The sequence below is a fragment of the Nyctereutes procyonoides genome, unplaced genomic scaffold (assembly GCF_905146905.1).
Source record: "Nyctereutes procyonoides isolate TBG_1078 unplaced genomic scaffold, NYPRO_anot_genome, whole genome shotgun sequence".
NCBI lineage: Eukaryota > Metazoa > Chordata > Mammalia > Carnivora > Canidae > Nyctereutes > Nyctereutes procyonoides.
The window spans coordinates 51982417-51994939 of NW_026575133.1; the positions used below are offsets into that span (position 1 = coordinate 51982417).

General features: G+C 35.3%; 1 protein-coding gene across 1 annotated transcript in view; it reads left to right on the top strand.

Annotated features, from left to right (window-relative positions):
• The window catches only part of ADAM28 (ADAM metallopeptidase domain 28), a 56973-nt gene that overhangs the window by 13237 nt on the left and 31213 nt on the right, over positions 1-12523 (top strand). Inside the window, exons 6-10 of the mRNA XM_055300054.1 lie at positions 170-362; positions 2693-2764; positions 3674-3745; positions 8510-8679; positions 11220-11304. Coding sequence (XP_055156029.1) covers positions 170-362; positions 2693-2764; positions 3674-3745; positions 8510-8679; positions 11220-11304 — 592 coding nt within the window. The remainder of the gene's footprint in view (positions 1-169; positions 363-2692; positions 2765-3673; positions 3746-8509; positions 8680-11219; positions 11305-12523) is intronic.

Genomic DNA, 12523 nt, shown 5'->3' on the forward strand with positions numbered 1-12523 from the left:
AAAAATAAGTTTAGGTCATCTCTAGGTATCTTTAGCTGCAATGTTACAGTATATTCTACTGCCATGAGCTTGAAATTATGTGGTATTGGTAACTTTTTGGAGTCTATAAGTCTATAGCACTCAAAAGCAGAAATATTTTTTAAAAAGCCCGGATTCTCATGTTTTTCAGGGGCTACTTCAGTCAGGGAGATCAAAAGTACCTCATTGAACCTTTAAGCCCCACCAATGATGATGGGCAGGAACATGCACTTTTCAAGTATGATCCCCATGAAAAGAAGACTAACAGCACCTGTGGGATGGATAACATATTGTGGGCACATGGATCTCGGCAGAGTGTGGTCCTACCTGCCACCAGACTGGTGGTATGCCTACTTTTATTTTTTATTTGCAGTGCTCTCATGTATCCTGTCCTGGCTACCCAGGGTTCCAGTCTTAGTAGGTACAATTAACGGAAGCTTTATAGTCATTGTTGAACTCTTAGTACTATGGTAGGCTGTAGACATCAGAACTTTGTTGTACACTGATGATTTATTTAATAAGTATTTGCAGATTAGCTATTATCAACAACAATGTGCCAGGGTTTAAAAGAAATATATATATATATATGCCTTTCCCTCTAGAAACAGCCAATATTGACAATACTACAACATACAAAAAAGGTTTAAAGTATTATTACTTTGACATAAAATATCCTACTGTCTTCATAAATGAACTCACTCAACAGATTTCTTTCTTGCCATAGGTGTTGGGAATGTAGTAGGGAGCAAAATTAAGTACAGGCTATGCCCAGAGGGACTTAGAATAATCTTCCATATATGAATTCAAGTTATAGTCACAGAAGAAAAATGAATATGGCCTGTTTGAAACCATAAGGTGTAAATAAAAAGTTATTGCTATAATTACTTTCATATCCTTCAGGGGACACTTTACATCCAATCATATCTTCTAAATGTTCCCAGAATCCATAAGAACTGGGTAGAATGAGTCTAAATAAAATAAAATCTCCTTTGGGTTCAGTTTGTTGTGGGTTTAAATTCTACCATTGATGTGTTATCTAGGAACCCAGAACTACTCCTAGCGATGAAGGATAAAAGAATCAAGGATAATTTCTAGACTTGGGCCAGAGCAAATGATGAATGATAGTATTGTTAACTGAGATAGGAAGAATGAGGGAGAAGCAAGTTTTGTCTGAGGTTTGGGAATTGGTAGTTATATTTTGACCACAGTAAGTCTGTGGTATTAGACACTTGAATGAATGCATGAAATAGATAGAGTTCCTATTTAAAGAAGGTATAACACAGGATGGGAAGGATATATGGATAAAGAATGGGGCCCCGGGTTGAGCTTTTATGAGGGTCACTGATATGGAGAGATCAAACAGAGGAGGGATGACAGTGAGTTACAAATCCCTGTATGATTAGGGCCCCAATTCCCTCTGTAATCTCTCTACCGTCTACTCCCCACCCACTGACGACTTCCCCTATTATGTTCTGACAAACATAGACTTTTTTCCTGGGCTTTAAACATGTCAATATCAATTCACTTCAGTCTTTTTGTTCATTTTTTTCTCTGCTGGAATTATCTTCCAATTTATCTTCCCTTGCCTGGTTTCTCATTTTCATTAATATGTCTGCTGCATGACCAACTCCTTAGAGCTTTCCCTAACCATCTATTCTAAAATAACTACCTCATCACTCAATTCCACATAACTCCATTTAATCCTCTGCATAGAACTAATGACCACCTGATTTATCTCTGCCTGTTTGCCGAGCGGGAGCTCCTTATACTACAGACCATATCTGTTTCACTGCCTTATTCTTAGTGGCCACAGCACTGGAGTACTGTGCTGGAGCACAGACTATGTGCTAATGAATATGCTGCTCCTCTGGACCCTGGGAGGGAAGTGTGTGGCTCATTGAACTACACCTAAAAGTCTGCCTTCAATAATGTGTTCTTGCTAATGGAAGCTTACTTACCTGTTAAAAGACAAGCACTTCCAGAAATGCAACATAATAAACTTTGATAGTTTATTATTTAGTATGAATAATGTATCTGCTATTTTTCATTGAAACAATCTACTATGAAATGTACCTTTTGTTATGGTTGTTTTGTTTTGTGGAGAAAAAGAAACAGAAAATAGGGAAGCTTCGAACGTGGGAAAGAGATTCAGCTAAGTCTAAGGAGAAAAGAGCAGACTAAGTACCCTGGTGGCTCTGGGCACTGCCCATTGCTAAAGAAGGGGGTGCTCATTGGGAAGGGGATAAAAGGCTACTTAAAACCACCACCACCACCAACAACAGCAACAAGGACAACAAGAGAACTCTAGAAGGGTGCTAAAGTCAGAGTCTCTCTATTTCAGGGCAGGAATAGTGGAGACAGCCCATTGTTAAAAAAACAATCCAAACTTTGCAGACCTATTAGTTAGCTGTGCAATCATTTAAATTCTGGCAAATTGAAGGGGTCAGACTAGATTACCACTGATGTCCCTTCAAGCTCTGATATCTGAGCCTTGTCTGTGGATAATTATGGTTCCTTAGTTAGAGTTAAAATGGTATGTTTTCCTTTATTGCCAGACCTTTTATAATTTTTTTTAAAAAACAATCTTTTATAAAATTACACATTTCAAATAAAAGGATGACTCTTGCAGAGAATGGTGTTGTCTCAATAATTTTATTTTTTATATTTATTACAGAAATCAAATGACCAGAAGGGTCCAGAACGTAAGAAATACATAGAATATTATTTGGTCCTGGATAATGGTGAGGTAATTATAACAGATAAATGTGTCTTTTAAAATCCCCGTTTATATAATTTGTTATGGGAAGTATTAAACATATGGATCAGTTTTGAAAAATCATGAATATGAGTTATTCTTTTTTAAGAAATGTTCTTATTCTAGGAAATTTGAAATATAATGATATGATTTCTCCTTTTCAAGAATGTGCACCTGATATAATATACATAAAGTCAATTTTTTGCACTTTATCCTTTATTATTGTCTCCAACTTTGTTTCCAATTAAATACCTTTGTCATTCTGTCTTTTATTAAGCAGTAAAATTGATGGTAAGTTAGAGTTTATCCTCATCAAGGAGTGATAAATGTACAAGACTAATGAATGGAATCTTCTAAAAAAGGCTTTTCTTTGGTAATATACATTGTTTATATTATTTTACAAGAATGCAGTTTCATATATTAGAAGCCTAACATTAAATGTGTGTGATCTCAAAAGGAAAAGTTTTGTGCCATGATAATATGAGTAAGTTAATTTGTTTGGGCCCTAAAGGTTGGCTTCTCATTATACTAAATTCATTTGCCATTTACCATTCATATACACTTTTTAAATGAATAAGCTATTCCTTACACTGATTCTGCACAGTTTATGAAATCATGGTATTTAAATGGAAATTTATTTGGAATAATTCCTTACACTGAGCTACTACTTCAGGAGTAAACATCATCTCTACTCTGAAAATGCTTTGATTTAGCTAAAGAAATAAGGAAGCATTTTGCTTCTAGCTTTTAACTGTTACCTTTTATAACTGATTGTTAATTATAACCACTGATAAGTAAAAATAAACTGAAGTTGCCCTTTCTTTTTTTTACCTTCCAATTATACTCATTTCTATCAGTGCCCATATTTTGTCATGGTTGATTTTGTTTTTTGTTTTTTAGTTTAAAAAGTACAATCAAGATCGAGAGAAAATAAGAAAGAGGGTGTTTGAAATGGCCAATTACGTCAACATGGTATGGTATACTTTATTAAGTGTAATTTTAGCAATTTGGGTGTTTCTATGAATGCTTATGAAGCAGCGAGATTAAAGTCAATACTCCTAAGACTAAAATTGCTAATTGGTTCTTGAGCTTTTGCTACTTAATTGAATATTACTATTATATGATAGAGATGTTTCTCACCTACTGGCCATACTATTCTCAGGTTGATGAAAGTAGAAGAGATGGTTTGGTTTGAATTGTTTTTTGTTTTTTTTTTAAGTCTGGGGAGACATCACTGGCCAGCAAATCCCCACAGGAAGCCAATGTACAGAAGAACATGAAAAAACAAATATAATCAGCCAAATTCCGGCACAGTAGCATCTTTCAGTATATCATCTCACTGAATCATCAAAATAACTCTGAGATATTCCTAAACCTAATTTATATCTGAAGAATTAGATTCTGGGAAGCAAAGTAACTCCTAAAATCAGAGTTAGGAAATGCTAGAGATAAGATTTTTAACTTGGTCTGGTTGGATTTCAAAGTCCGTTTCAATTGAAAAGATTTTGATTTTGGTCTGTAAATAAGACTTTATCATCTAATTAACAAAACCCTTTAAAAATGACTTCTGTATCCCTTCTGTTTAAATCTTAGTGTCTTGTTAGTTGAACATACAGTTAGTCTGCCTACTTAAGTGGGTGAGTCTCTTTGTAAAAGCCTGCAAATTCTCTAAGAATAGAGAGAAAATGAAGGTTTGAAATCACATTTAATGAACAATGCCATCCATATCTTGTCTTTTCACCACAAAGATAATGCTGACTCTTTTTAAAGAACTCTCCAAACTGGCCATATTAGTTGAGCATCTCCTTTGTGATAGGAGCTTTTCTTTCTTTTTTATTTTTAAATATTTTTATTAATTTATTTGACAGAGAGAAGGAGAGAGAGAGAGAGAGAGAGAGAGCACAAGCAGAGAAACTGCAGGCAGGGAGAGAGGCAGAAGCAGGCTCCCCTCTGAGCAGGAAGCCAAATGCAGGGCTCGATCCCAGGACCTGATCATGACCTGAGTCAAAGGCAGATACTTAATCGACTGAGTTACCCAGGTGCTCCATGACAGGGACTTTTCTAGATGACAGAAATAAAGTGGAGAACAAAACCAACAAATAACCCTTCAAGGAGTTTACATTCTTGTTCAAGACAAACATAAACACACCAAATAAAGAGTATGTAGAACGGTGATATAAGTGCTATAAAAAAAATAAAGCAGTGTAAAAACGAGAGAGAGAGAGAGAGAGAGAGAGAGAGAGAGAGGTTCCTCTTGGTGCTGTGTTAAAGAGGGAAGGCCATTTCCAAGGTGTCCAAGGTGACATTTGAGTAGAGAAAGGAAGGGAGAGAAAGAAGTGCCTGATCCTCGGGGAGGGACCACAAGGCAGAGTGAAGTTCTAAGGACAGAACCTAGATCATCATATTTGAGGAACAGGGGGAAGGCCATTGTGGCTGGCATGCAGTAAGTCAGGGCAAGGATGGGAGCAAATGATATCTGACAGGTAGCAGTGTCTGGAACCTTCAACGCCTGGTAGGCCTGTTTAAGGACTGTTATTCACGGGTGAGGAAGACATTGGGAGAACCTGCTGAGGTGTAAGACGTTCAGATGTGTGTTCTTAAAAGATTGTATTAGCCATTATGTTGGAAATAAACTGAAGGAAAGCAATTGGCAGAAATAAAACCGATAGGGAAATCATTACTTGATTCAGGGCAAAAGATGATGGTGGCTTGAGAAAAAGCAGTGGTAGTAGGTCTTTTGAGAATAGCTGATCTCTGGTTAGAGTCAACAGAGTAGATGAGGTAGATGAGAGATGAAAAGTATAAGAAAAAAAAGAGTCAAGGGACATTGAGGGTTTGGGCCTGAGCAACTTTAAGAATGGGTGGGGGATAGTGACTCAGAGGCAAGATGAGGATTTCCATTTTGGACACATTCACTTTGAGACATCTTTTTGTATAAAGGCTTCTAGGTCCTAATCATTATTTTGTTTACTTAAAACTAATATAATGTTATATGTCAATTATATCTCAACAAAAATATTATTGCTTCTTAGTGGGGGTAGTAATGAACAGTGGATTGCTAAGTTTTATTAAAAGTGTCCTATGACTAAGTAATTTTTTAAAATATATGCATGATGTTTCATGTAACATTTTTACATTTAAAAATGAAAATATCAGAGACTTTACATTTCAAAAATCAGAGAAATAATACTAGGAATTTCCTGAGATGAAGGGTAGACATGTCCATATTGTCAATGCCTTCCACATGTCTAGCATCTAGTAACATGTATGTGCCAGGTTATATCATTGTAAAATTTTGAATCAATGCAGATTAAAGCAAAGATTCATGGATGCCAAAAAAAAGAAAGGAAGAAAGGAAAGAAAGAATCCCAGTAAAAATGCTAGATATACAAGATTTATTGGAGTTCAGGGGCAAGGTTTGGGTGGAGATACAAATCCATAAGTCTTTAAAACATACAGTTAGCACAAAACGTGGGTCAGCATACTATAGCCTGTGGACCAGATCTGGCCTCTGCCTTTATTAAAGCAGTTTTAATGAAACTTAGCCACGCTCATTTGTTTACACATCTATGACTGCTTTTCTATTATAGTGCCAGTGGTGGTGAGTAGTTATAACCATGCAGCCTTAAAGTCTGAAGCATTGTCTATGGACCTTTACAGACTAACCTTACCAACCCTCTTATAAGATAACCAAAGGAGTGGGTGTAGATAAGTAGAAAAGAGACTAAGAGACTGAGAACAGATCCTTGAGGTGCTTCTTTGAAAATTGATCAGAGTATGGAAGAAATTGACAGAGACCAAGAAAAAGTAGACAATGAGCTTCAAGGAAAACCAGGGGATAGTGGATAGTGCTGTTCTGGAAGCTACCTGAAACAAAACTCTATCAAAGGAAGAAATGATCAATGATGTTAGTTGCTACTCAGAATTGGCCATTGGATTTAACAAAGTAGACGTTATTGGTCAACTGGATGACACAAGTCTCTGTGGAGTGTAAGAGGACAAGGCATAATTAGAGTGATTAGAGAGAGAAGATACAGAAAATCCTCTTCAGAAGTTTTGCTGTAAATGGGAGCAGAGGAATGGAATGGGGAATATGTGATAGGGGGAGAGGCTATAAAACTGTCCCCCCACCATGATGGGTCACCCTTTTTATGCTGATGGGAATGATTCCGTGGAAGACTAAGCATAGAATTGCAAGGAAGATGGAAGAATTACTGGAATACTCTCCTTGATCTGAGAAGAAGTGGGAGATCTAGTGCGTTAGTGGAAAGGTTAGGCTCACAGCATTGATTCATATAGTAAAGAAGGGGAGGCATAGATTGTTTGAATAGGTATAGGTCAGAAGGTAGACATTTGCTTCTGATTGCTTCTATACTCTGAGTGAATTTGGAAGCAGAGGCATCTGCTCAAGTGAGGTTTTAATAGAGAGTGTCACAATTTCTAAAAACAGAAGAGTGAGCACGAAAAAAAAAATGTGCAGAAGCCTCTGAGAGTAAATAGATTTTGGAAATGCAGCAGGTTCACTGAGACTGGTAAAGACTACTTGAGGTTGATAGTGATGGCTTCCAAGTGAAGGCAGTCAGCAGAATGGACTGTGTTCCAGAGCAGGGTGCAGGAGAGATGTAGGGAGGAATTGTTTGAACCAGGACTGGACTTTTGTCAGGTGAGTGAAATAAAGCAAGAATGGAAACAGGAAGTTGAGGGACTCATCAAGGGGAGGGCTTTCATCTGGTGAGATTCTGACTTTTCTTTTGATGATAATTGCATTCCTCAATGCTCTTATTGTTTTCTAAGCTACTTAAAACCGTTTCTTCACGTTTCTCAGCCAGAAGTTGCCCCATGAGAAAGCCTGTCACTGTGCAGTGTTTTCTTCCCCAGCTTTATTGTGACATAATTGACATCCAGCACTCAGTGAGTTTTAGGAGTGTTGATTTGATATGCTTACTTGCAAAATGATTTCTGCCATAGGTGAGCCAACACTTCCATCATGTCACATAGCTGCCATTTCTTTTCTGTGGTGAGAACATTTAAAAATTACTTTCACCAATGCTAAAGTAATTAAGATAGTATTATTAACTATCACTACCAAGTGGTACACTAGATCCCCAGAACTCGTTCATCTAATAACTAGAAGTTTACACTCTAACCAACACTGCACAGTTTTGTAAACTATAGTAGCAATTTAAACTTTTGTTTTTAGAGTAAGCATATTGTCTTTAAGTTTAGCTCATTATTTGTAAAGGTTATCCTCTGTGCATTATAGATTATTTGGTTCAGTCCAGGTTTAAGAATTAGAGGATTACTTACTTTATTGTGACTCACAGACACAGGACTCTTCTTATAGCATGTTCCTTTCCTGGAGTTCAAACCACTGCGTCAACCTTGCTATGACTCAGAACATTGCAAAGCAAATGCACTTAACTTCGTAAATACACTTAAATTGAAGTCATAGTAATGAACTACTAACAGAAAATTAGAATGTTTCTTGAGTTTGCAAGCAAGAGAAGTTTGTTTTCGTGGGAATTTTGTTTCAAAAAAAAAAAAAAAAGGAGTTATCTGGCCTGAAATAGCTAAGAGTGTCTGCCTTGCAACACAGGTACATTTCACAAGTGTGTTTGGAAAGAAGGTTTTTACAGTGCTGCTATTATTAAGTTCAAAAATGTAAAGTGCATTGAAAATATTGAAAGATAATACAACCATTATGTCGTTCTTTTGACATGTATTCTCTTTGGACAGCTTTATAAAAAGCTGAATACTCATGTGGCCTTAGTCGGTATAGAAATCTGGAATGATGAGGATAAAATAAAGATAACCCCAAATGCAAGCTCCACCCTGGAAAATTTTTCCAACTGGAGGGGAAGTGTCCTCCAAAAAAGAAAACCTCATGATATCGCTCAGTTAATCACGTATGTATAGGTTTTCCTCTCTATATGTTAAGTGGTATTTTGCATAGAAACTTATCAAAGCCTTGACAAAGCCAAGTGGTATCTCAGGGTACAGGGTAAAAGGAAATGGCTTACACGGGGGGTTAAAAGTTTAAAACATACTCATTTGAATTTTATGGCGAATATGGTCTTACCTTAGTTACCTTGTTCTTTTATTTTAAAAGAAAAGCTAACAACTTAGCAATGATTCATTGGAATTTTGTCTGTTTTGATTAGGTATACAGGAAGGAATGACAGGTTTAGATAATGGCAAGAGAAATTTTATTTCAATGTTTTAGAACACCTGATCAGCTTTAAGCACTAGTCAAGACAAACTTCTAGGACAGAAAGAAAATTGCATATGACATTCTAATCCCCCACCTCCACCATCCTGCTTTTAAAATGACTAATTTAAAAAAAGAAAAATGAGAAGTAAATCTGGTGATTATAAATTAGACAAGACTGCTGAGCATATCCCTCAAAAGAAATCAAGAAAATTCTACTGGATAGTTTGCAGCTGAAATCAGATAGAAGGAAGCCACAAGGAATGACAAAATTATTCAAGTTTTACTTCCTAAGAAAACAGGAGTTGTTACAGGAAATAAGAATTAATTAATACTCTGTGCTGGTTATCTACTACACGTAACATATCAGCCTATAACTTCCTGACCTAAAAAGAAGTCTTCTTAAATGTCTGTTTCCTTGCCTGATATGGCTGAAGCACAGGCACTGGTTGGTCATCTCTGTATATATAGCTCTCATGTAGCTAACTTGGACTCCCTCCAGCATGGCAGTCTCAGGGTTTCGGATATTTTGCAAGGTGACCAGTTTTCCCCTAGAAGAATCATTCAAAGAGGACCAAGAGAAAGCTTCCAGATTTCTCATGACTGAAGCTTAGAAATCACACAGTATTTATTAGGTATTTATCCAAAGGATACAAAAATAGTGATTCAGAGGGGCACTGCTCCCCAATGTTCATAGCAGCAATGTCCACAATAGCCAAAATATGGAAAGAGCCCGGATGTCCTTCAACAGATGAATGGGTAAAAGAATGAAATCTTGCCATTTGCAATGACATGGTGTATTATGTAAACTAGAGTGTATTATGCTAAGTGAAATAAGTCAGAGAAGACAAATAGTATATGATTTCACTCATATGTGTATTTTAAGAAACAAAACAGATGAATATAGGGGAAGGAAAAGAAAAATAAAATAAGATGGAAGCAGAGAAAGAGGCAAACCACAAGAGACTCTTAACTCTAAGAAACAAACTGAGGGTTGCTGGAGGGGAGGGGGGGTAACTGTGCAATGGGCATTAAAGAGGGCACAAAATGGCAATCCAATATCAAGAATAGATTTCCAAAAAAAAAATAGATTTCCTGACTAGACTAGAATAAACAGGATAAAAGTACCAATTAGATATGATGGAAGAAAATAATTGCCCTTTCCTTATAAACTGAAAGTCATAGCCTTTACCTGACAAGCCAACATAACTGGGTAAGAACCTTGTAGTACAACTATACTCACTAAAAAGAGGAACCAAAATAGCTAGCTCCATAATGGGAGAAATTTTTATTTATTGTAAATGAGCTGGTAGTGGGTATTAAAGCTACACAAATGCAGATTTGAATATAAGTAATTTTATAACATACTTTTTGAAGAGGATATGAACTCCATGAATCTTTAAAATATCATAGATACTGCAAAATACCACTTCAAGTAACAGATATCTGAAAATTTTTCAAAGGAAATGTAAAGCAGGAAGAAATTCTCTATTTTTCCTTGTTTTGCATGGCAAAATCAATACTTTCTGTTATTAATGATAAGTGGGAAAATATAAGTTCAACTTTTATGTAACTGCATTTACTAAGGAATTTTTAAAACAATGTATTCTTTGCAAACTATTAGAGACAACCCAGGCCCAGGATCTTGAACAGATAGCAGAATAACAACAAAAGCAGCACATGGAATCATTACAAATTGAAAGAAAAACAAACTGAACAAAACTTAAAGAAGAAATTAAAATTACAAAAGACCAGACCAATCATCTATGCAACTAAATGCAAGTGGTTCAAATTCCTTTCCAGTAACAAATATTTCAATATTTGTTAACATAAATGCTTCAGTAACACAAATACCACCAGCATGGGCCCAAATTCCAAATCCCACTATAGCTAAAACTGTACTAAAAGAAAACAAAAGCAATTGAATATAAAAATATGTGAAAGAAAGACATAAATTAAAACAAAGCATGCATTACAATAATACTGTACAAATAAGATTTATTTATCTATATAAATAAAGTATTGAAATTATTATATCCAGGGACCTCTATTTAGGTGATAAGACAACCATGGCATGTAAAAAAAGTCTATTGCAAATTCAAAACCTGAAGGAAATATTTAAGTTTTTATTTACAATGTGAGTTTCTCTGTTAAGCATTTAGAGTCCTGGATGAATTGTCTGTAGAGCATATAGTTGAGAATCATACGTTGTTACATCAATTTTTTTCTTTCTTGCAGAGCAACAAAACTTTCTGGAACAACTGTGGGCCTTGCTTTCATGTCTACAATGTGCTCTCCTTATCATTCTGTTGGCATTGTTCAGGTTTGCTTGAAGATAAATAGTTGGTTCTACAGTCAAGTCGGTCAAATGCTCTTTTTTCTGAATCATGTAGTTTGTGTGTGTGTGTGTTGATATGATAGGTAGTATGATTGAATTTCAAATGTTGAAACAACCTTGCATATCGAGCATAGACGCAGCATGGCCATAATGCATTATTTTTTTTTTATATCTTGCTAGATTTAACAAGCTAACATATCTTGAGGACTTCTATATTCTATATAACCATGAAGGGTATTAGCCTGTAGTTGTCTTTTACTCTTCTGTATTTTTCAGATTTTGTTATTAGGGTAAATCTGGTTACATAAATTGGTATGTTCCCAGCTTTTCAATTTTCTGGCAGGTTTTAGTAAAATTGGAATTATTCCTTCTTAAAATATTTGGTACAATTCATCAGTAAAATAACATAGGTCTGACATTTTCATTATGGAAAGGTTCTTAACTACAAATAAAATTTCTTCTACAGATATAGTACTATTCAAGCTATTTATCTTTTCTTGACTGAGTCTTGATAATTTGTGTCTCTAAGGAAAATGTCCATTTCATTTAAATTGGCATAAATATGTTGACAATATTCCTGTTATCCTATTTTATATCCGTAGAATTTTTTATATCTGTAGTGATGTCTTTTCTCATTCATGATATTAGTAATTACTCTTTTTCTCATGGTAAATCTTGGTGAGGGTTCATTAATTTTATTCACTTCTAAGAACAGCTTTTGCTTTACTGATACTTTATGCATAGTTTTCCTGTTTTCAGTTTCATTGATTTCTACTCTTGTCTTGATTATTGAATTTCTTTTGCTTTCTCTGCATTTAATTTGTTCTCTTCTTTTTCTGTTACTTAAGGAAGAATTTTAGATTGTTCATTTGAGACTTTTTTCAAATTCAAACATTTATTGCATAAATTTCCTTCCATGTACTGCTTTAGTTGAATCCATCCAATTTAGATAAGCGTGTTTTCATTTTCATTCAGTTAAAAATATTTTCTAATTTCTTTTTTGATCTCCGTTTTGACTCCTGTATTATTTAGAAGTGTACTGTAATAATTTCTATTATGGATTTTTTATATTTTGTTTTGTTATGATCTGTGTATTCATTTGCTAGGGCTGCCATAACAAAATACCCTGGGGTGTATGGTTTAAACAACAGAAATGTATTTTCTCAGAGTTCTGGAGGCTAAAATTCCAAGATCCAGGTGTTGG